At 52.6% G+C, this 22,505-nt stretch overlaps 3 protein-coding genes across 3 annotated transcripts in view; 2 read left to right on the forward strand and 1 right to left on the reverse strand.

Moving 5' to 3' along the window:
• The window catches only part of Rtn4rl1 (reticulon 4 receptor like 1), a 76,125-nt gene extending 72,058 nt beyond the window's left edge, over positions 1 to 4,067 (reverse strand). The window contains exon 1 of the mRNA XM_038328201.1: positions 3,569 to 4,067. Within this exon, the coding sequence (XP_038184129.1) occupies positions 3,569 to 3,581 (13 nt within the window). The 5' untranslated portion in view covers positions 3,582 to 4,067. The remainder of the gene's footprint in view (positions 1 to 3,568) is intronic.
• Positions 4,068 to 7,676: 3,609 nt separating this feature from the next.
• Positions 7,677 to 20,582, forward strand: Dph1 (diphthamide biosynthesis 1). The gene is made up of 13 exons (XM_038326282.1): positions 7,677 to 7,796; positions 11,607 to 11,759; positions 11,877 to 11,940; positions 13,464 to 13,585; positions 14,165 to 14,322; positions 14,461 to 14,582; positions 16,693 to 16,761; positions 17,123 to 17,279; positions 17,404 to 17,504; positions 18,894 to 18,972; positions 19,511 to 19,645; positions 19,818 to 19,924; positions 20,447 to 20,582. The coding sequence occupies exons 1-12, from the start codon at positions 7,736 to 7,738 to the stop codon at positions 19,905 to 19,907; spliced, it is 1,311 nt and encodes a 436-aa protein (XP_038182210.1). The 5' UTR covers positions 7,677 to 7,735; the 3' UTR covers positions 19,908 to 19,924; positions 20,447 to 20,582.
• Positions 19,957 to 21,435, forward strand: Ovca2 (OVCA2 serine hydrolase domain containing). The gene is made up of 2 exons (XM_038326283.1): positions 19,957 to 20,237; positions 20,447 to 21,435. The coding sequence occupies exons 1-2, from the start codon at positions 20,054 to 20,056 to the stop codon at positions 20,944 to 20,946; spliced, it is 684 nt and encodes a 227-aa protein (XP_038182211.1). The 5' UTR covers positions 19,957 to 20,053; the 3' UTR covers positions 20,947 to 21,435.
• The last annotated feature ends 1,070 nt before the right edge of the window (positions 21,436 to 22,505 follow it).

The raw sequence follows: 22,505 nt of genomic DNA on the forward strand, positions 1-22,505 counted from the left end.
CTGAGGGGCTGATGATAAAGAAGCATTTGGTGAGGATGGCTCCACCAGGCTGAACTGCTGGGCTGGACTGGGATAGAAAAAGGTTGGAGACACTGAAATTCCACTTCCCTGGCTGAATTTGGACTAAAAAAGTCAACTATCTCGGCTCTTTCTAGAAAAGATCTTATATTTCCCCTACACATCTTTCCCATTGCAGGAAAGAGTGTCTTGGCCATCCATGAACCATGTTCTTTTTTCTTTCCACTGGGGCAAAGACAATCCATGTTGTCACAATTCTGGGTCCTCATGTTCTCAGAAGGATGTAGAAATGGAGCCATTTACACCTGCCTCGGGGAGACTCACATCACCAAGGAACCTCTGTGGAATCCACGAGCCACCTGACAGCACCAAACTACTTTCTCCCTCTACTTCTGTTCTTCCCACAGAGCAGAAGCCTACTGGGCTATCTGGCCAGCCCATCTAGACATGACCACCAGGAGAACAAAAGCATCTTACTGGGTTGCAGGCCTTAATCTAGAACTTGCTGAATTATTTAGGGATGGCATTAACTTATAAACGAGTGTTTGACTGATTTTGTGGTTGATGTACAGATAAATTCTAATGAAAGACAGCTACACGATTTTAAATTATTAATTAGACTGCCACTTAACAAAGCCTATTTGGCACTCTAGTTCCTTGCTTAACAAGACAAAAACTTTAAGGAAAGGGCTCTGTATTAGCCCAGGGGCTCTTGATTTGCATTCTGTTTTTATAGCCCTAAAAATGAAAACCATAGATCCTGACCTTAAGTGTTGCAATTCTGGAATGGCAAAAACCCCCAGCAGGCTGCCCTTCCTTCCTGGAGAATGCTGGACTGCTCCGGGCCTTGCTTGCCTTGATGCCTCTCATCTCTCTTGACCAGAGGCTTGCTTTTTATACCCCTGGTTTTGTCAGGGTAGATAGACTATGAGCAGCTGCTGAAGTCTTCGGATACCAGCACTGTCAGCAGCTGGATTCCACTGGGGTGTTTCTGGTTCACACAGTGCTAGCCAGTGGAGTCCCTTTATTAAGAGATAAAGATATCTCCCAACCCCCCAAAAAGGCCTTACATAAATAGTTTTACTAGGACAATGGCTCTCATGGTCTAGGGCCTGTTCTTCCCCCTCTAGGAAGAATACATTTCCTTCCTTCAAACCCTCTTCCAAACCATAAACTATTAAGTTCACCCAGGTCCAGGACCCCATGTAGGATTCTGCACCACCCAGGCAACCGCCTTCTCAAATCAGCCAGTAAACCTTGCTGTTTGGAGCCTTTGGGAACAACTCCACAGACAGAAACTTCAATGATCACCTCCCTTGGCATTAGCCCGAGGCATACTTTGGCTTTCCGGCACATACCTACAATCCACACAGGCATCTGAACATCTCTACATGTGTAGAAGAGACAAATCCACGGTATCGGACCAGCGACCCAATGAGAAAATTGCCCAGGAAAAGCACCAGAACAAGTCATTTGCTCTCATGGTGTCCCATGAGCAGGCTCCAGGCCACCCACGCCCCACTCAGCCTTGGCGAGGGCTTCTCTGCTCTGTTTCCTTCAAGTCAACCCAGGTGTGAACTTCAATTGATGGAATCTCTCTAGTCAACCCCTTCTGTGCAGGAAGAGAGAAACAGCCCAAGTAGCAAACACACGTGACTACCAGGCTTCCAGTGGCCACCTCATGAGCAGGGAAAGGTGCCCTCTCCCGGAGAGCAACCCCCTCCCAGGATGCACTGGGGCTTCTGGCTAGCAAGGATACCAGAGAGCTCCTGAAGGCTGTTGGAGCCTCCCAGGGCACCTAAACCATATAAATAAAGTGTGTGGGCTGCTTTGTGGCTCATTCTTAACTGTAAACTGCCAAAAGACAAAAGACCAAAAGGGAAATGAGATGTCAGTTCTTCCCCATTGTCTCCATCACAGACCTCCAGCCCAGACATGGCAGCCTTTTAAAAATTGCTTGGGAAGCCTTCCCCACTAGAACGAGTCTACATGCTCTATTCCCAGGCTTTTCAGACTCCACTGTCTTCAGCTCTGTAAGATCACCTTCCTGTGCCGACACACTGGCCAGCACTCCAGCACTGCTGAGTGTCTGAAATGACTTTCAGTGTCTTTCTGCAGTGAAAGGAACTGGGGTGTCAACAGCAAAGCAGAGAATTGCCCCACGCCACAGCGAAAGGCAGTGTGTCGTCCTACCTCTCCATACTGTACCGACCACGTGGAGGGCACAAGTCATACACAAGTTTGTGACTGTTCTTACACGGTGAGGCAACCAAGCCTCCACGGTTGCCTGAGGCTGGACCACCACTCAACCCTTTCTGCTCATATGGAAGGTGTGGCTTCTTCACCCACCTGTCTGACCTGCTTATCTGGCTCTCTCCCATCATCGGGTATCTGCTTCTGTCCGCCCGTCAGGGCCTTTGCTTCCCCCACCTTTACCACCTCCCCCTGCCCGTTTTCTCCTTCCCCATCCTGCTGTGAGGTCAGAATCCTGTGCTTACGACACCTCGGTCTGTTGCCATGGAAACAGGGGCGGATTAAGGCTGGAGCGCGGAGCGCAGGGATCAGGCCCCTCCGCTACCTGAGCTCCCGCCTCAGCTGGCTCCCGCAGGGCGGGAGCAGCCAGCAGCCAACACCGCAGCTCAGCATCCGCCGGGCCCAGGCTAGGGACAAGGGGGTCCCAGAGGGGCGCCACAGCCAGCCCACTGGGACCTCGGAGCAAAGAAACACATGCAGAGGCGGGGAGCGGAGGGTGACAGGTCCGCGGGCTCACGTGTGGTCACCTGCCTGCCCTTTCTGGACCCGAGGGACAGCACCTAGAACGGCAACCACGTGGGGGCGCGGCAGGACTTCCCCGGCACCCGCGCCAACTTTGCTGCGCTCCTGCTGCCTGGGAGTCTGGGCGAGGTGGTCGCCGAGACAGCTCCAGTCAAGTTGAGCCTGGCTCTGGCCGCGCACTGCCAGCTTGGCCTTCGCTGTCGCGTCCCTCTGATCCAGGCATTAGGAAAGTTTGAGAAACCGGACTTCTGGCGCTTGCCACTCCCCACCCTCAGTCGCTGAGTGCTCAGGGCTTGTCCCCGGGGATAAGGCTAGGATGCTAGGAAGATGCCGAGTTAGGACCCGCGGTGAGCGCCGGGGTCGCACGGTAACTGACCGTTGGCTGCACTGGTACCCGGTACTGAAGCAGCAGAAGCAGGGACAGGTGCCCGCGCAGGGGATAGAGCCTGCAAGTGCAAAACTTTATAATGGCAAAGCAAAGGTCCCAGGAGGCCAGCTCCCTTTTTACCAAAGGCTTCTACTCTGGTCTCTGAGCCCTTGAAACAGACCCTTGAGGCCTGGCCACTCGATCCACGAACAAACCCCGTTTCGCAACAGGCCACCAGCGGAATCTCAGCTCCAGCAGCAGGCGCACAGCGGGTGCCTGTGACAAAAGCCAGCCAGCTAGCGGGGGTCTGCTTCCGGGACCCATTTCCCCGGCGCTCGACGGTTCCGGGGACTTGAGGCTCTGCCTAGTTCCATTCAACTCCAACTTGCTCCTACGGTTCCCACTCACCTTTGCGAAGCATGTTGGCCGGGGGGCCGCCGCTCCGAGGTCGGCCTAGGCGCGCTCCTTCCTGGGGTCCAGATTCAAATCCCTGGGAGCCAGCTGCAGCTAATCCGAGCGCGTCGAGGCGGGGGCAAACCAGGAATCCGCTTGTGCCCGGCGACCCGGTCCCGCAGGAGCATGGTGAGCCCAAGCCCGGCGCCCAAGGCACGGGCGCCCGCTAGCAACCGCTCCCAACCAACCCTGTGCGCTCGCTCAGCCCCGGGGCGAGTGGCTTGCTCCGCCGAGCAGGCGGCCTGATTGTGCCTCCCCAAACACTTTGCAGGCGGTTTTGAGGGGGGGGGACGCCGCCCCCTGGCCGGCCGGCCGGAATCCCCTCTTCCCCGCCCCCTCGGGCAGTGGTTGCTGCAAAAGGGCGCTCACTCGCACAGACTAGCTCCCGGGGAAGCGCCCGGCGCGCGTTTGCAGGACTGAGCGATCCGCCGAGCGGGGCGCCTCCCTTCCTCCCCCTGGCTTCCCCCACCTCTCTTCCTCCTCCCTCCCTCCCTCGCTCTTCAGTTCCCTCCCTCCCTCTCCGCTCCCCGCCCCCGCTCACGGAGCGCCTCCCATACAAAATTTATGAAAGTGCTCTCAGCTCGCGGTGCGGAGCGTCGTCCTATTCCCAGGGCAGCGGCGCTCAGCCGTGCGGCGCCGCCTCCCAAGGTGTTTTCGCTGCACCTGCCCCCGGGGATGATCCTCGGCCCGCGTCCGTCCAAGTACCTGCCCCAGTCCTTGGCGGGTCGTCGGGCCACTGGAACCGCCCTCCCCGGCCCCGCAGGCTTCTCCGAGCACGCACCCGCAGCCCAGCCCCCGCCTGCTCGCCCTTCGCGACTGGAGGTCATGGAGAGAAGCGGCTGGAAGCGTGTGCCCTCCCGGAGTCCTGATCACAAGTCCAACACCCTTGCCCCGTCTCCCTCTGAGCGGTGTCCCTTCCTCCTACGAGGCTCGACGACTCTTCCCTGCCTGCCAAGAACAGCTTTGGTAAAATAGCGGTCTCCCCATCCCGAGTCCCAAGACACTGTTCTTCGGGGGTAGATTTGCGGGACAAGAAGCAATCGAGGAGGTCCATTTGAAAATCCTATAAGAAACTATGCGAATTCAGCTGTACTATCTCCGGCTGGAGGGCCGCTGGTCCCCACCGGTCCTACACAGACCCCGCCCGTGCAAGGATTCTCCTAACGGGGAGGAGGTTATCTCCTGGAAAGCGGGTCTTGCAAAGGCCCCTCTGGGCCAAGTGCCGGGAAGGCTCAAGCCAGCAGAGATCCTAGGTGGAGGCCGGCACCCCCTACTGGCCTGAGATGAGAATGACTCCGAAAGAGGGAAAAAGACTGAGCCAGGTCACCCAGTTGAACACATGCATTACACTATGTGGGAATTCTGTCAGTGAAAAAGAGAAGGTCCTTGTCTTCCTGAAGTTTATATTCTAATAGGACTAAATGACAACTGCCCAGCTACTAAGTCTTTAAGAATAAAACAGATGAGACCGTAGAGCCTGGAAGAAAAACAAGCGGGGTGTTGTTCAGAAGCTCACTGTGATGGGAGTGGCAGTTGGCGTGGAGATGGAGCTGATTTGACAACTGTCATCTGAACAGAGAGTAGAATTCCTCTGTGGAGTAAACTTGGCGTGATAGAAAGATCAAAAGCAAGGCTATTATCATTCAGGTACTCAGGTACTCCGTACCCTAAGGTTTAAGCTCAGAACACGGGCCTCAGGACAATCCAAAGCAAATGATAGAGCCGAGTGGTGGTGGCGCACGCCTTTAATCCCAGTACTCCAGGTGGATCTCTGAATTCGACGACAGCCTGATCTACAAGAGCTAGTTCCAGGACAGGCTCCAAAGCTACAGAGAAGCCCTGTCTCAAAAAACCAAAAAAAAAAAAAAAAAAAAAAAAAAAGCAAATGATAGAAGACCCACAAGCTACGTTCAAAAGCATCTAAAGTTATCAGATACAGGAAGGGGCTGACTAGGAAGCAACATAAGGTGTGAGGGAGACTCAGAGAAAGTGCCCTTGAGGTCTGGGTTCAACAGGTTGAGAAAAAAGGGCACCCGGGAAGGATGGAAGGCACAATGTTTGAAGATCTAAAGTAACCTTATTTAGTAACCCAGCTTGGTCCTGCTAGAGTTGGGAACACAGAGCCTTCCTTCTCATAGTCCTCACCAGCGGCAGAACTCCTCTGCCCTGCACCGCCTGAGTTCTGCAAACTGAACTCTAGGACGCTGAGACCTGTGGAGGCAATCCATAAAACTAAGGCCCAGAGAGGCAAAACAGCTTGCTCAAGAGCACCCAGTAAGCAGTGATAAAAGGGTGGGCCCGAATGAGGGTATGCCATTTCTTTCCCACCTTCCCATGCCGCCTCCCCATGACCCCCTTGCCCCACCAACTCCAATATATTGGGTAAAGTTGGGCGGCATGAGTGTGAGAAGCAGTTATTTTTGGGTTTCAGGAGGGCTGGATGCTGACTTGGAGTCCAGCCAGGGGATGGGGGTGGCTGTAGGTGGGCGCTGTGCTGTAATGGGGGAGGGGTACATCGAGTCTGCCTTCTCATCAGGCGGTAATTACTCAGACATCTGAGGAACCCAGGAAGGGAGACCCCCACGGACACATGGAAGTATCCTCAACCCTGACTGGCAGCTATGGTGTCCTGTGCGGCAAGGTCTTAGGGACACACTCGTTTTACGCTGCAGTTTTCCTCAGTATCACCTGGCTTCCTAATGGGAGCAGGGCTGCTCATGAGTGATGGAAGCTATACAGCAGTGTTAGGACATGGGCATACCTCTGACCAGGTAAAGGCCCCAGGGGATGAGGCAGTTGCTGGGGAGAAGCCACTGTGCCACTGGTGACAATCTTTTCACCATGGAAATTGAAGCTAAAGCCAGAAAGGAAGCCATCCACAGGGAGTCTAGGTTTTGGTGTGTCGAAGGGACAGAATTGGCTACTGGAGCTCAGACCCTGCACTCTGAGGGGTTGGGGGATGTCCAGAAAAGCTGGAAGACATGGGAAGCCCAGGCTGGACTCTCATCAAGGTGAAAGACTGTTGTTCCACAATGAGCACATTCTGAGCCAAGTCAGTCTGTCCTTAGAGTGGCACAGACTGAGGGGCACCGACCTTTTCCATCCCTTCCCTTGGCTGCTCACTCCCAGCCTGCTCAGCCATCTCTCCTCTGAACACCCTCCCAGGCAAGGCCTGTCCCCAACTGCTTGTTTTTAAGTCTCTCTGCACCTTAATTAGGGGTTTCCAAGCAGGGAGGGCCTCCAGGGGAGCCTTAGGCCACAGAGCTGTCTTAAAGGGACAGCTGTGCTCATGGTACCACTGCAGAGAGAGGAGGATGGGAGTGGTGGGGGAGGGGTGCAGAGTCCTGGTGACCCGGCTTTGTGGTGCTGACTGCTGAGGGTCATCCCTGCAGGTGCTTTGTTTTTACAAAGGTCGAGGCTGTCTCACTGACAGCTCTGTCTTCTCTTTAGGGTCCCAGGAGTGCTGTCCACCGATCAGGAAAAAGGCTATCGCCTGAAAGACATCCTAGACAGGCCAAAGCTTGCCAGGACCCAGAAGGTTTAGGGAATTGGAAGTTTCTGGCTGCCCCATCCTTCCAAGAAAGCCTTTATAGTTTCCAGGCTCTCCCTTGGGTGCCAGCTTCTCCCATATCAACCCTCCACATGGTGGGCGCACAGCAATCCACATCAAATTTTCAGCCTGGGAGCTGGGCTGGTAGGCGTTAAGGCTCCATTCTTTGGGACAGCAGCGTCCTCTGGGGTAGAGAATGTGTCCATGTCAGCTGACAGACTACAAAAAAGAACGAGGGTGAGGATGGGGAGCAATAGGAAGGTCGGCAGAACTCGCTCAGGCACACTTATCGGGGAGTGACAGCTTTGAACCAGGCCAGGGAAGAGCGTGGGGACAAAGTCGTTCAGAAGGCAACTGCAGTGGTCTTGAGACCACTAGAGGACCAGAGAGTACTGAGAGTCCAGACCTTTTGGACCGAAGGCAGCCCATTGTAGCACCGCCCACATCTCCCTTTTGTCTCCGCCCTGAGAGAGTCCCCGCCCACTGCCTGCCGCTCGGCTGTCGATAGTGCTGCCTGGGTTCTCCGCGTTCTTCCAGCACTGCCTTTTGGTCCCCACGTGGGCTCCTGGGTGATGGCGGCGCTGGTTGTTTCCGAGACAGCGGAGCCAGGAAGCCGAGTCGGCCCTGGCAGAGGTGGGTGCAGCAACGCTGTGTCTGAAGGCTTTGCATCTTGGGTAGGACCCCCCCCCCCCCAGGTCAGGGACAGGGCGAAAGGTGACTCCTTTCTCCTTGAGACCCGAGAGTCTCACGCTGTTAGAAGTTTTGAACTCCCATCACCTGAGACCCAGGGACCCAGTCCTTCGGGACGGGAAGAGCTGTCCCTCCTGGGAGTTTATGATCCTCAAGGTGGAACTACACCCAATCCGGGCTGGCAGACTGACTCCGGAAGAGTGACAGTTAAGACAGATCCTGAGGGAAGGGTGCATGTCGCGTTTTACAAGTGGACTCGGAAGGAATGCTTTTATTTATGCGAAGAGGCGCTTGGTATCCTTCACCAGGCACTAACCAGCGCCCACTAAATGCCAGCCCTGTGCTAGGTGTAAGGACTAAAGTACTACCCTGGCCTAAGGATCTCTACTCAACTGGGGAGCGAGGTGCACTGATGAACACAGAAGGTGACAGCTTTGAAAAAGGAGCCGTTAGCACGTGTGTGCCCCGTCCAAAAAGACCGTAAGGGAGTTGGACCTGTCTAAGAGATTCTGCCGGGAAGCGGTCAAGTCTAAGCTAGTTTGTCCAAAGCCGTGAAAACAACTGACCGAATGCTCTGAGAGCGGTAATATTTAAATGTGGTCTCAGGGCCCCAGCCTACCAGGCTATAGAGTTCTTCAACACAGCCCTCCACCACAGGAGATGAGGGGACAGGTCTGGGAGGTCCTCCTATCATAGGGACCCTAGCAGAAGTTCTGGTATATAACACAGGCTCTGTAGGTACAGATGACTAAATTCATTTCTTGTCTTTTCACATCTCCAAACTGTTTGGCTCCTAGTAAGACCCTGTGCTGGGGAGAACAGGATGTCCAGGATAACTCCTTATTAGTGAGCCTAAGTTGTCTTTTTTTTTTAAATCAGAAATGGAATATTTTTTAAAATTTAGTTTTTTACACGTTCATTTTACTTATTTATTTGATGTGTGTGTCACAGTGCTGTGGGGGTCAAAGGACAGCTAGTGGAGTCAGTTTTCTCCCTTCCTGTGGGGCCTAGGGATGGAGCATACAGGCCTCTAGGCTATCCTGCTGGCTTCAGTATTTTCTTTATGTTCAAGGGCTTATTTATATACCTCTCTGCCCAGGCTAGAATGTTCCTCCTAATGTGTAAGGTCACTCTTTTTATCTGTCCTGTGATGGTACTAAAGTGTGTTCTTTCTGCCCTTGAACAAACATAAGGGATACAGACTAGGGAACTCGTCAAGTCAATGTATGGTGTTTATTTCCCTTTAATCTAAAAGAGGTTTTTTTAAAGTTTACTTTTACTTATGTGTATGCGTGTCACCTTTGTGGGTGACAGAAGAGGTAGGAAGAAACTGTCAGATTCCCCTGGAGCCGGAGTGGTTATGAGCTGCCCAATGAGGGTGCTGGGACTCAAACACTGGTCCTTTAGAAAAAAGCAGCTCTTAACGACTGAGCTGCCCCCTCTGCCACCAATTGTGGCTGTTTTGAGACAGGGTTTCATTGTAACCTAAAGGAGTAACCATGACCGCCACCACCCAAATTTAAAAAGTTACAGAGAGAGAGAGAGAGAGAGAGAGAGGGAGAGAGAGAGAGAGGGAGAGAGAGAGAGAGGGAGAGAGAGAGAGAGGGAGGGAGGGAGGAGATAGATACCGGGGATTGACCCAGGACCTTGTACATGCTAAGCAAGCAGCCTGAGTTATACAACTAACCCTCTTCACTTTTCATTTTGAGACAAAGTCTCATTAAGTTGCTCAGGCTGGCTATGAACTTTTGATTTTCCTACCTGCCTAAGTAGCAGGGATTACAGGCCTTCTGTACCATGCCCAGCTTAATTGTGTGTGCAAGTATGTGGTCTGTGTGGTCCCTGTGTGTGTGTGCGAGCGCGTGTGTATATAGACCAGAGGTCAGTGTCAGGTGCCTTGCTTTCCACCTTTTTAATTAAAAAAAATTTTTTTAAAGTCAGGCAGGGTGGTATACCTTTAATCCTGGCACTTGGGAAGCAGAGGCAGGTAGATTTCTGAGTTTGAGGCCAGCCTGGTCTACAGAGTGAGTTCTAGGACAGCCAAGACTACACAGAGAGACCCTATCTCAGAGAAAAAAAAGAATAAAATAAACATTTGTTTGTTGTGTATGTATTGTGTGTGCACGTGTGCTACACACAGCCGTACAGCAGCATTGTGTGGAGATCACAGCATCACTCAAGGGAGTCAGTTCTCTTCTCACCATATGGGTCAGGGAATTGAATTCAGGTCCTCAGGCTTAGAGGCAGGCATCTTTCCAGTCTTCCACCTTCGGTTTTCTTTGTTTGTTTTGGTTTTTTGAGACAGGGTTTCACTGTAGTTTTAGAGCCTGTCCTGGAACTAGCTCCTGTAGACCAGGCTGGCCTCAAACTCACAGAGATCCGCCTGCCTCTGCCTCCCAAGTGCTGGGATTAAAGGCGTGTGCCACCACCGCCTGACTGTTTGTTTTTTTAAGGATTTATTTGTGTGTGTGTGTGTGTGTGTGTGTGTGTGTATTCTGTATGCACACATGCACAGGGACCCCGGGAGGCCAGAAATGGGTGATGGATCCCCTGGAGTTGGAGTTTCAAGCTGTTGTCAGTAACCAGTGCTCACAACTGCTAAGCTGTTTGCAGAACCCCGTCTTCAGTGAACCTGGAGCTCAGTGATTTGCCTAGACTGGCTGTCCAACAGGCCAGCGCTGGAAACATGGGCCTGCTGTTGTGAGCAGCTTTTTATCAAGACAGAGTTTCTCTGTGTGACAGCTCGGTAACTCTGTTTTGTTCTGGAACTCACTCTGTAGACCAGGCTGGCATTGAAGTCACAGAGATCCTGACTGCCACCACTGCCTGACTTTGCGTTCTTGTGATCAGCTTTGTATGTGTGTGTGTGGGGGTGGTGCTGGGGGATCTGAACTCAGGGTCCTCATGCTTATGTGACAAGCACTTTACCTTTTCTTCACCCTTGATTTTTGTGGGTTTTGTTGTTGCTGTTTGCTGAGACTGGGTCTCGCTATGTTGCTCTGGGTGGCTTGGCACTAGTTGTGTATAGGCCAGGCTAGCCTCAAATTTAGAGATGGGTTTTTGTTTTTTTGAGACAAGGTCTTTTATGTTGCCCTTGTTTGTCTTTTTTTGTTTTGTTTTCTTTTGTTTGTTTGTTTTCTGTTTTGTTTTGTTTTGTTTTTTGAGACAGGGTTTCTCTGTAGCTTTGGAGCCTGTCCTGGAACTAGCTCTTGTAGACCAGGCTGGCCTCAAACTCACAGAGATCCACCTGCCTCTGCCTCCCGAGTGCTGGGATTAAAGGCGTGCGCCACCACGGCTTGGCATCCCCCTTGATGGTCTTGACACCTCCATCCTCCTGTCTCGAGTGTGCACCACACCCAGCTTTATTCCCCGTTTAACTGACAAGAGGGATGAAGGCATGAGTTAATCAGTGTGGCCCGAGTCAAGGGGACTGCACTGTGTGACCAGACTCGCGCTCCTTTGCTTTTCAGTCTTCTTGGTGCCATTTCTAGTCTTGAGGGGTGAGCCACATCCCTGTTTATGATTTATGGTTACTTCTATGCTAGTGATCTCAGGGCATAGAAGTAAATTATGCAAGTTTTTCTCTGGTGTATGGGCTATCTCTGTCTGTAGGATGATTCAATTGAAGCAAAAGCTGGGTGGACGTCCTTTATGTGTAGAACCTGGGCCTTCAGTTTAGCATTAATAGATTAAGAGGCTCTTGTTGCCTAGGGTCTAGAGCAGATGCAGACCCAGGCCTCATGTTTGTTCTAGGGCGCATCTCTCGGGGTCGACTGGCCAATCAGATCCCCCCTGAGATCCTGAACAACCTCCAGCTACAGACTGCTGTCCAAGCCCTGCCTTCTAACTACAACTTTGAGATCCCGAAGACCATCTGGAGGATCCAGCAAGCCCAGGCCAAGAAGGGTGAGGCCCCAAAGAATGGAGCTGGGGTGAGGTTGGAGAGGTCGCCTGCCCACACACAGCCATGTCCCCGTGTCCCATCTCTGGCCTCTTTGCTTTCATGTCTTCTTTGTCTTGCAGTGGCCTTACAAATGCCAGAAGGCCTCCTCCTCTTTGCCTGCACCATTGTGGATATCTTGGAAAGGTAAGGCTTGGGCACTAGAGAGCCAACTGAGTCTTTGCCCAATATAGGTATGCCTGTTGGCCTAATTTTTCTCTTCTGGACCACACTGGCTAGCCCCTAAGCCTCCTGCAAATATATACACACACAGGGAAAAACTCAGCACAAAATTCCCTTCCCCTGTATAATCTGGACAAGGGCAAAGAAGTTAATTCTAGTTTCTAGGCCAGAGCAGGTGGTAGCATCTGAGAGGAACCTAAATGGGTGAGGGTCTGCTGTTAAGGGGGGCAGAGAGGAGGGGTGAGAGGTTGGGGAGTTGAAGAGGGTGCCTCTTTTTCTCTGGCTCCGTTTGGCTGGGAGTAGGCATGGGTGGCAGAGAAGAGAGATGCCTAGGGAAAGGTATTTGGTTCTTCTACCCCCTTCTTCTAAGTTTCTTCATGACAATGAGCCATTGCTGGGGGGTGGGGGGAACAGTGCTCAGCCATCTGGAGCCAGCATGAGTGCAGGGAGGGGAATGAAGAAAGGGGAGGTCATCTCGTGCTGAGAACCTCCCACTTCCCTGCTGCTGCCCTCACCCCTCTCCCTCCCTGCTACCACAGACCCACTTCCCTGCTCCCACCCTCTTGCCCCTTGGGGATGCTCTCTGGGGCTCAGGCCAATTTGCATACATTTTAATCTATAAAAAATTAAGTGCTCTGGCTGACTCAGAGCCTGGGCTGCATTCTAAGGAGCTGAATAATCTGCTTCTGTGCACTGCCTGATTTGGGGAAGGGGTGGAGGAGGGGGGCAGATTGGCAGCTGTTCAGCTTCCCCCCACTACACCCCAGAGGAAGACTGGGGGAACCCAGTCACAGAGCCAGCATCTGTGTCCAGGTGTGGTCTCCTCCTAGGAGAACTCAGCCTCCTGCTATTCCAGCGGTGAGTTTAGGGTGCAGGGTCTTTCCTCCCCACCCTGCCCCCCAGTGATTCAGGCCTGGCAACAGATCTCATAACAATGTGCTGTCCAGAGCCCACTCGTCCTGATGCATGAGGAGTGTGGGCAGCACCATGTGCTGTGGGGGAGCTGTGCATGGGTCCTCCCCATCCTGGGCACTTATGGCCTTGCCTAAGGGTGGGGAGTTGGTGGGGTCTGGGCAGGGGGAGGCTGTTACGTAGCCATGCATCCATGCCCACACAGACAACAGTGCCAGTGCTTGTGAGGGAGGGTGGGGGGATCTTTTGTTGCCTGGGTAGGATGAGTCAGAGTCTGGGGGGTGGACTGTGTTGGGCTCTGCGCACACTTCTGTGGGGTAGGGGTCCTGCTTGCAGTCTAGGACTGGGCAGGGTGCTGCAGACATCCTCACATAGCAACTGTTCTAGGAGCTGCTGCCAGGGCTGAGGGAGGTGGCAGCTGCACCCCTCCTACTCTTGGTTGGCAGCTGCCAAATCAAGGACTTAGAAGATGTGGGGAAAGAAGAGCTCGGTCCTGAGACACCTCCAGAGCTAGGACTGTCTCCAGACTTATTCTGTGTCACCGCCCCATGGTTTCCTCAACCCCACCCCTATAGGTTCACAAAGGCTGACGTGATGGTGATGGGTGACGTGACCTATGGGGCTTGCTGTGTAGATGACTTTACTGCAAGGGCCTTGGGAGTCGACTTTCTGGTGCACTATGGCCACAGCTGTCTAGGTATGGTGGGCTGGGACACCAGAGTACTGGCAGGGAGGCAGGCTGCAGGGTAACCTCTGCCATGTGCTGTTGTCCTGCTTGCAAGCCCAGAATCCCTTCTGGTTTCCAGGATGACTTTGGCCTTTCTGCTTTGCGGGTGGTTCTTTCCTCTGGATTTGGCTGCCTTGGAAATCATGCTGCTGTCTCACTGAGACAGTACTCAAACATGCTGTGCATGTTTCATGTTTTTGTTTGTTTCTTTGAGACAGTCTCACTCTGTAGCTCAGGAAGGCCTGGAACCTGACAGCTATCCTTCTGTTTTGGCCTCCCAGCTGCTAGGATTGCAGGTGTGCGTTGCCACACCTGGCAGATGCAGGTGTTTGAAAGGCTCTTGGTAGAATAGGCTGGGTACCCAGCTAAGTGATGAGGAAGAGTTCTAGGAGACTGTGACCCACCCTTCTCTCCTAATCCCCCCAAGCCGAAGCCACTGTCCAGGCTATTTTTTTTTTTTTATGTCCAGGCTATTTTTAAGGCTGGGACTGGGCCAGGCTCCCTGCTCCTCCTGCCTTTTAGAACAGTGTTTTGAACTCTTCTCTGTAGTTCCCATGGATACATCTGTTCAAGATTTCCGTGTGTTGTATGTCTTTGTGGATATCCGGATAGATACAGCCCACCTTCTGGACTCGGTCCGCCTCACCTTTACCCCAGGCAGCTCTCTTGCTCTGGTCAGCACCATTCAGTTTGTGTCAACTCTGCAGGTAAGTTTGCCAGCATCCCATGGGGGTAGAGAGGGGACTCCAGGGTGCTCCTGGCTCCCGTGCCTGCTGCTCTGGCCTCTTCCTCTGGTCCTGAATTTCTCCCAGTGACTTATTTCCCTTCCCTCATTGTCAATACAGGCAGCTGCACAGGAGCTGAAAGCTGATTATCATGTCAGTGTCCCACAGTGCAAGCCCCTGTCCCCTGGGGAGATCCTCGGCTGCACATCCCCTCGACTACCCAAGGAAGTAGAAGCTGTTGTGTAAGTTAGGAATGGAGGCTAGTGTGCAGAGACATACAGAACCCACTCAGGGAAGGAGCCTTAGGCTCCTGATGCAGGAAAAGAGGCTGGGTCTCAAGCTCCTAACCTGTGTGCTCAAGGTCACCTTGCAAGATGGGGTCCAGGTGGGGACGACACTTCAGGTTTACCTGCACCTGCCCAGTATTCCATCTTCCATCCAGACGGCTATACCTAGGGTGGAGATGGAACTCAGAAGACCTGATGGGGGGATTGGGATGGGTAGAAATGGAGGGAATATAATTGGAGAAGATGGATGGGCACGCCCAGGCTGCAGCCCCATTAATTTAGCATCCGGACAGCTAACAAGCAGGAGCAGCGTGTCTCCTGCCGCCTAATTATTTTAGGTAATGGAAATGCTTAATGTTGTGTGAATGCAGCCAGCCTCCCGAGCCGACAGCTCCTCTGGTTCTGACTCTGGTTGGGAGGGGAGTCCTTTCCTAGCTAATGGCAAGAGCGGTGGGTGGGACACTGTGGCTCAGTCCCACCCCTGAGAGCTTTGGGTGCTGGTCCCACAGGTTTTCTACACCTGAATAGGATACTCTGCCCTTAAGCTCACTTATAGGCAGGCCTTCCACAGGTCAGACCTGGCAGCCCTGTTCCCTGAGGGCCATTCCCCATGTATGTGTGCCAACATAATGGATGCCCATCATCCGGGGCTTCAAGATGTGTGGTGAGGGAGACACTCTGAGTGCGGGCCTCAGAAGGATGTATGGTCTCTGAGAGAGGAGAGAGAGGGGGGGGGGGAAGGAGAAAGAGAGAGAGAGAGAGAGAGAGAGAGAGAGAGAGAGAGAGAGAGAGAGAGAGCACAGCTGAATTCTCTTATAAGCTCTGGACTCTCCGGGTGTCAGGAAAGTACTATAAGAGAGTGTATCTCGGAGGTTATGTTCAGTGTAGCCAAGTGGGAAAGCCTGGTATCAAATCTCAGATGCATTGCTTGAAACTGTGTAGCTTTGAGCAAGTGGGTTTTGTTTGTTCTTTGAGAGGATCTCACTGTATAGCCTTGACTATCCTGGAATTCACTGTGTCACCCAGGTTAGCCTAAAATTCATAGAGATCCCCCTGCCTCTGCCTCTCAAGTTCTGGGATTAAAGGCATGAGGCACTAGCAGGGCGGTGGGGGTACATGAGTTCAAGGCCAGCCTGGTGTACAGAGTTAGTTCCAGGACAGCCCAGGCTACACAGAGAAACCCTGTCTCAAAACAACAACAACATAACAAACAAAAAAACAAGCAAAAAAGGACACGAGTCATTGTACCTGGCAAATCAGAAGACCAGGAAATAGCAGTTGTTATAACTACTGGGCCAGTGCTGATCTGGTCCCAGAGTAGCCTTTGTGTACCTTCGAACTCCTCTGCGGCCTATAGAATGTACACTTAAAATTTTTCATGTCTTTAGTATTTACTTTGGATTTGAGATAGGGTTTTCCCTATGTAGCTCTGACTGCCCTGGAACTCACTCTGTAGACCAAGCTGGCCTCAAACGCAGAGATCCGCCTTCTTCTGCCTCCGAGTGCTGGGTTTAGAGGCATGCAACAACACTGCCTGGTGGACCACCGCCACCCAGCTTTTCTCTCTTTCTTTCTCTCTCCTTCCTTCCTTCCCTCTCTATTATTTATTTATTTATTTTTCTGAGTCAGGATTTCTCCGCGTAGCTTTGACTTTCTGGGAACTCGCTCTGTACACCACGCTGGCCTTGAACTCACAGAGATCAGTATCTGTGCTGGGATTAAAGGCGTGCATCACCACTGCCTAGTTTGAACATAACTTCTGTCTGTGTTGAGCTTAATAAAAGAGAAACTGTCCCTTAGCTTTCAAATTAGGCTCTCCTGAGCCCAGGTGGCCTTTCGTCGGCCTTGCCACTTCCTTTACTTTTCTCTTGGAAGAATGAATGCACAGCTAAAGGTGTTTTCTAGGCATCTAAGTCCAGCTCCTTGCTGTAATATGAGAGGCCCTAACATGAATTGAGGACTGTCTCAGCAGCACGGGTGGCTGAGGACTCAGTCGTTTGGACCTCTAAGCCGGGGTACCCTGCGCTACCCCATACCACACTTACACACTCTTTCCACCCTGCAGGTATCTTGGAGATGGCCGCTTCCATCTGGAGTCTGTCATGATTGCCAACCCCAATGTCCCTGCTTACAGGTATGGGCTGGGGAAGGCTGAGCATCTGTGGCAGGGTGAGAATCCCTGCCCTGGAGGCCCTCATAGGCTATTCCACACCCCCCTTTCACTAAATGGCAGCCATCCCTGGCTGAGGCACATCTGGAATTTAGACCCCAAACTGCTGTTGCCAACCTGGTAGTCATACGAAGCTCCTAAAACACCCTTTTCCTCCCCCCAGCCCTAGCCGGGGGGGGGGGGGGGGGGGGGGCTGATCTCCTCAGTAACAATGTGGATTCCTGCCTGGGGCCAAATTCCTTAATTCCTTGCTTAGATCCTGTGTCGGGAAGTCTCTCAGACAGTATGCCTCTGACTGTCACAGTGATCCTAGCCACCTTTCCAGGTATGACCCATATAGCAAAGTCCTCTCCAGAGAGCACTATGATCACCAGCGCATGCAAGCCATTCGCCAGGAAGCCATTGCTGCAGCACGCTCGGCCAAGTCCTGGGGCCTTATTCTGGGAACTTTGGGTCGCCAGGGTAGTCCTAAGATCCTAGAGGTGAGAGGGCTCGGCATCAGGAGGAGGGGACCGACAGGAAAGTAGCTGGAGAAATCTGTAGGCCAAAGTACCTAGCTTTGGCTGCTTCATCGGAGACTCCAACTGGGCCCCCTTCTCCCAACAGCACTTGGAATCTCTGCTCAAAGACTTGGGACTTCCCTTCGTGAGGCTTCTGCTCTCTGAGATCTTTCCCAGCAAGCTCAGTCTACTTCCTGAGGTGGATGTGTGAGTTCCCTCATCTTGCCTTTGTAGGGTGACCAGCTAAAGGGAGCTTAGAAACTAGGTTCTGCCAGCACTGACTTAAGACCACAGCCAATGGGGATTGCATATATGGTCCTGAAATTTTTTTTTTCTTTTCTTTTTTATTTTCAAGACAGGGTTTCTCTGTGGCTTTGGAGCCTGTCCTGGAGCTAGATCTTGTAGATCAGGCTGGCCTCGAACTCACAGAGATCCACCTGCCTCTGCCTCCCGAGTGCTGGGATTAAAGGCATGCGCCACCACCGCCCGGCTTGGTCCTGAAATTTTATTTGTTTTTTGGTTTTTTTTTGTTTGTTTTTGTTTTTGTTTTTTTGTTTTTCGAGACAGGGTTTCTCTGCAGCTTTTTTAGAGCCTGTCCTGGAACTAGCTCTTGTAGACCAGGCTGGCCTCGAACTCACAGAGATCCGCCTGCCTCTGCCTCCCGAGTGCTGGGATTAAAGGCGTGCGCCACCACCGCCCGGCTTGGTCCTGAAATTTTAATATTTATCAAGCACTTATCTAACAGGGGCCATCCTTGACCATGAGCCACTGCTTTGTCTGACCATCAAGGTAGTCTGGTGGCTGAGTGTGAGGGTACTGTGTTCAAACTTTGGTTCTAAGGGGGTAACCGCCCACAGAAGAACTACCCCCAGAAGGCTCTTAGGGAGGGGTCTTATGGAGTAAAGGTCTGATAACCTGAATTTGATTCACTTAAGGTGGATTTCTCTCTCTCTCTTTTTGGAGATAGGGTTTCTCTGGCTATACTGCAACTTGCTCTGTAGACCAGGCTGGCCTTGAACTCACATGTGCCACTACCACCCCAGCTGGTGCATATGTGGAGCTCTGGTGTCCACCTTCAGGTGCTGTCCACCCTCTCTCTCTCTCTTAAATTTTCTGAGACAGGGTGTCTCACTGACCTGGAGCTTGCAATCCACCTGTCTGGGCCTCCCTAGTGTTGAGGTACAAGTGTATGTGACACACACACCCCCCCCCTTTTTTTAATGCAGTGGTTCTAGGAGTTAAGATCAAGTCCTTGGCTTACAAGACAAGCACTTTAGAGTTACCGTCTCAACAGTATATAGTACTCTTAACAACAGTAAAATCAATACATACTGTTTACAAATGGTCCAGATAGTCATGTTTTTCAGTGTGGTACCTCAGAGAGAGGTGCTCTCCATGGCATCTCCCCCCCCCCCCCCCATTTTTTGAGACAGGGTTTCTCTGAAACAGCTCTGGCTGCCCTGGAACTCACTCTGTAGACCAGGCTGGCCTCAAACTCACTGAGGTCACCTGCCTCTGCCTCCCGAGTGCTAAGATTAAAGGCATGGGCCACAACCACCAGGCTCCATGTTGAGTCTTACTGACTTCTCTTCTTAGGTGGGTGCAGGTGGCATGTCCACGCCTCTCCATTGACTGGGGTTCAGCCTTTTCCAAGCCACTGCTGACACCCTACGAGGTAACGACTACATTTGAAAAATCTGCTGGGGAGTGGACTTTGTACATTTTGTCCAGGGAGGCTTGTGGGACGGCTGGCAAGGGTAAGCATGTTCCGAGGTTGGGCCACCATCTTGCTTTGTAGTTTTGTTGGTTTGTATAGTTAAGAACTGGCTTGCCGGGCAGTGGTACCACATACCTTTAATTCCAACACTTGGGAGGCAGAGGCAGGCGAATCTCAGTGAGTTCAAGGCCAGCCTGATCTACAGAGCGAGTTTCAGGACAGCCAGGACCGATATACAGAGAGACCCTGTCTCGAAACAAACAAACAAATTGGTCTTAATACCCAGGGTGGCCAAAACTGCATTTCTGGGAGGCAAGAGTCACCACACCTGACTCTCTGTGTAAATGAGTCTTACCTCACATTTCCTTTTTGTAGTATATATTCTGTAATAGTAGCTATATCCTGAGAAAGATAATACCCTTCTTAGGCTTTGATCAGATTTACTAATGCAGAGGCCAAAAAAAAAAATATTGCTGTCATTGTTTTTCTTCCCTAGGCGGCCGTGGCCCTGAAGGACATTTCCTGGCAGCAGCCCTACCCTATGGACTTCTATGCCGGCAGCTCATTAGGGCCCTGGACTGTGAATCACGGTCGGGACCCAGGACCCCGGGGTCTTGGTCAGCAGGAAAAGGTAGGCGGGGACCTCAGCGGTGGCGAGCTGTAATCCCGCAGGCACAGTCTTGGCTTCAGGCTGCCTCCTCAGCGACGTGAGCCACGGCCGCCGCCCTGAGGACACCGGGGGAAATGCACGGTTGCCGGGTGGAGGTTGCGGTAGTGAGACCCGGCTGTGTCACCTCCCTCAGGTGCAGCAGGGCTCCCAAGGCCCGTCTCCAGCCCCGGCCTGTGGAGGTTGCAGCTGCGCCGACCGGAAGGCTACCCCGCCGGCTCCCTGAGGCGTCTCCAGCCGCAGGTATTTACGGCTACACCCCACCTTTTTTGTCTTCGGAGCGCCCGCCTTCTGGGTGTTGTCGGCTCGGGCCCCGCCCCTCGCAGGTTCCACTTCCGCCCAGGGAAGACCCGCTTCCGGTGGCTCTGCGGGATGGCGTCGCGGCAGCCCCTGAGAGTGCTGTGCCTGGCGGGCTTCCGGCAGAGCGAACGGGGCTTCCGTGAGAAGACTGGAGCGCTGAGGAAGGCGCTGCGGGGCCGCGCAGAGCTCGTGTGCCTCAGCGGGCCACATCCGGTCCCCGAGGCAGCAGCTCCCGAGGGCGCCGGGCAATACTCCGGTGAGACAAGCCTGCTCCGGAAATGCCCCGCAACTTACCGGTTCCCTCAACACAGCGGACCTCCCGGTTCTCACCCAGGCTCCAGCCTGCGCGTTCTGATCTCCTTTATCTGTGTCCAGTCCCTACCGCGTCCCTCCCAAGCTTGCCCTCCCCCTTCTCCCCGACCCTCTCTAACCCTGGTCCCCTGCTCTTCTCCCATCTGCTTCTAGGGCCCTGTGCTCCGGAGGAGCAGCCTCGAGGCTGGTGGTTTTCCGAACAGGAAGCAGATGTTTTCTCCGCGCTGGAAGAGCCTGCGGCGTGCAGGGGTTTGGAGGCGGCCCTAGAAACGGTGGCAAAAGCCCTGGACTCGCTGGGGCCTTTTGATGGACTTCTTGGCTTCAGCCAGGGGGCTGCACTAGCAGCTTTTGTTTGTGCCCTGGGTCAGGCAGGCGATCCCCGCTTCCCCTTGCCGCGATTTATCATACTTGTGTCAGGGTTCTGCCCCCGAGGATTTGGCTTTAAGGAGTCCATCCTACAGAGCCCCTTGTCACTACCTTCACTTCATGTTTTTGGGGACACTGATCGAGTCATCCCTTCTCAGGAGAGTATGCAGTTGGCTAGCCGATTTCTTGGTGCTGTCACCCTCACTCACTCTGGAGGACACTTCATCCCAGCAGCTGCATCCCAGCGTCAGGCCTACCTCAAGTTCTTGGACCAGTTTACAGAGTGAAGGGCCAGCAAAGTCTCGGAACTGCCCCCACTTGCTCTAGCAGCTGGCTGTCTCGTGCCCTCCTGTTCTTAGCATTCTGGAATCTCCACCGTGGCACTCCTCCCGTGCTTAGTTAAAGACAACTGTCCCTTACTGGAGCAAAGAGGAGCGGGTAGCCTTGATAAACATGAGAAGGCCAGAATGCCCGTGAGAGGAGAGCGATGCTCAAACGGGCCGGCACCCCAGTGATTGCCGCACAATAAAGCAGTTTAGATTGAGGATTTTGGGGAAAGAGGACACTTGACAAGGCTCTGACTGGGTCACCTGCTTTTAGGCTTCCTTAGACCCCAGTACCTGAGAATTGAGAGTTGTTTTTCTTTTGGTCCCTGGCCCTGTTCTTCCATAACTGCCCCATCCTTTCTGAACTCTGAGCTTGAAGGCTTGGATTGTACCAGGTGTTGCAGAGACCAAAGACAACACAGAATAAACTGCCTTTTCCTAAGGAGCCCATCTGCAGGGTTTGTGAGATTAATGCTCTTCCTAATTATCCTGATGTGTTGAGAAAGCCTTGGGAGGTGCAGTCAGTTATGGGCACTTTAAGGATTACCGCCTTGCTATGTTCTTATTTCGGTGTTCAGTCCAGCCACACGCTGCTCTCTGACTTCTGACAGACAGCTTTTTCTAGGACATCACAGGGTCCTACCTAATCCTAATACCTAAGCCATTGTCCTCTAGGGAGCTTAATAACAGGAGTTGAGGCTGGCACGGATACTCCAAGTCATCCTTAGATGTCCCTTGGCAGAGAAGTGGAGGGGCTGAAGAACACAGCCTGCTCTTGCAGGGGACCCAGGTTCAGTTCCCAGCACTCAAGTGATACCTCACAAACATCTATAACTAGTTCCAGAGGCTCTAACCCCAGTCCCAGGCATACACATGGTATATGTTTAAAGTCAGTGACCCAGTGGCCCAGGGTGAGGCACATGCAGGCAGAGGTGGGATCTGATTTTGAGGACAGTGTGGTCTCCCGAGGCCAGGTGTTCCCTTCCTCCAGACTACTCAGATGTATTCTGTGGAATCAGCCAGGCCTCTGGTTTCCTTAGGACTTAACTTCCACCAAAGGGGCCGTGAGATAGATGGCTCAGCAGGTAAAGGCATCGACTGCCAAAACATGAAAACAAATCCTCACACGCACTGAAATCTTTTTAAAATTAAAGGAAAAAAAATAGACCGGAATTATACCCAAAGGTCCATTTACCGGTTGTAGAACCTTTTGTGACAAAGTAAGGTGAGGAGTTGGTCTCTGCCTTGCTGTAGTCTTCCAGGGGTTACTTTCTTTTTCTTTTTTTTTTTTGTTTGTTTTTTTGTTTTTTTTTTTTTTTTGTTTTGTTTTGTTTTTTGTTTTTCGAGACAGGGTTTCTCTGTAGCTTTGAAGCCTATCCTGGAACTAGCTCTTGTAGACCAGGCTGGTCTCGAACTCACAGAGATCCGCCTGCCTCTGCCTCCCGAGTGCTGGGATTAAAGGCGTGCGCCACCACCGCCCGGCTAAGGGGTTACTTTCTTGACAAGAAGACATTGTAACA

The sequence above is a fragment of the Arvicola amphibius genome, chromosome 4 (genome assembly GCF_903992535.2).
Source record: "Arvicola amphibius chromosome 4, mArvAmp1.2, whole genome shotgun sequence".
Taxonomy (NCBI): domain Eukaryota; kingdom Metazoa; phylum Chordata; class Mammalia; order Rodentia; family Cricetidae; genus Arvicola; species Arvicola amphibius.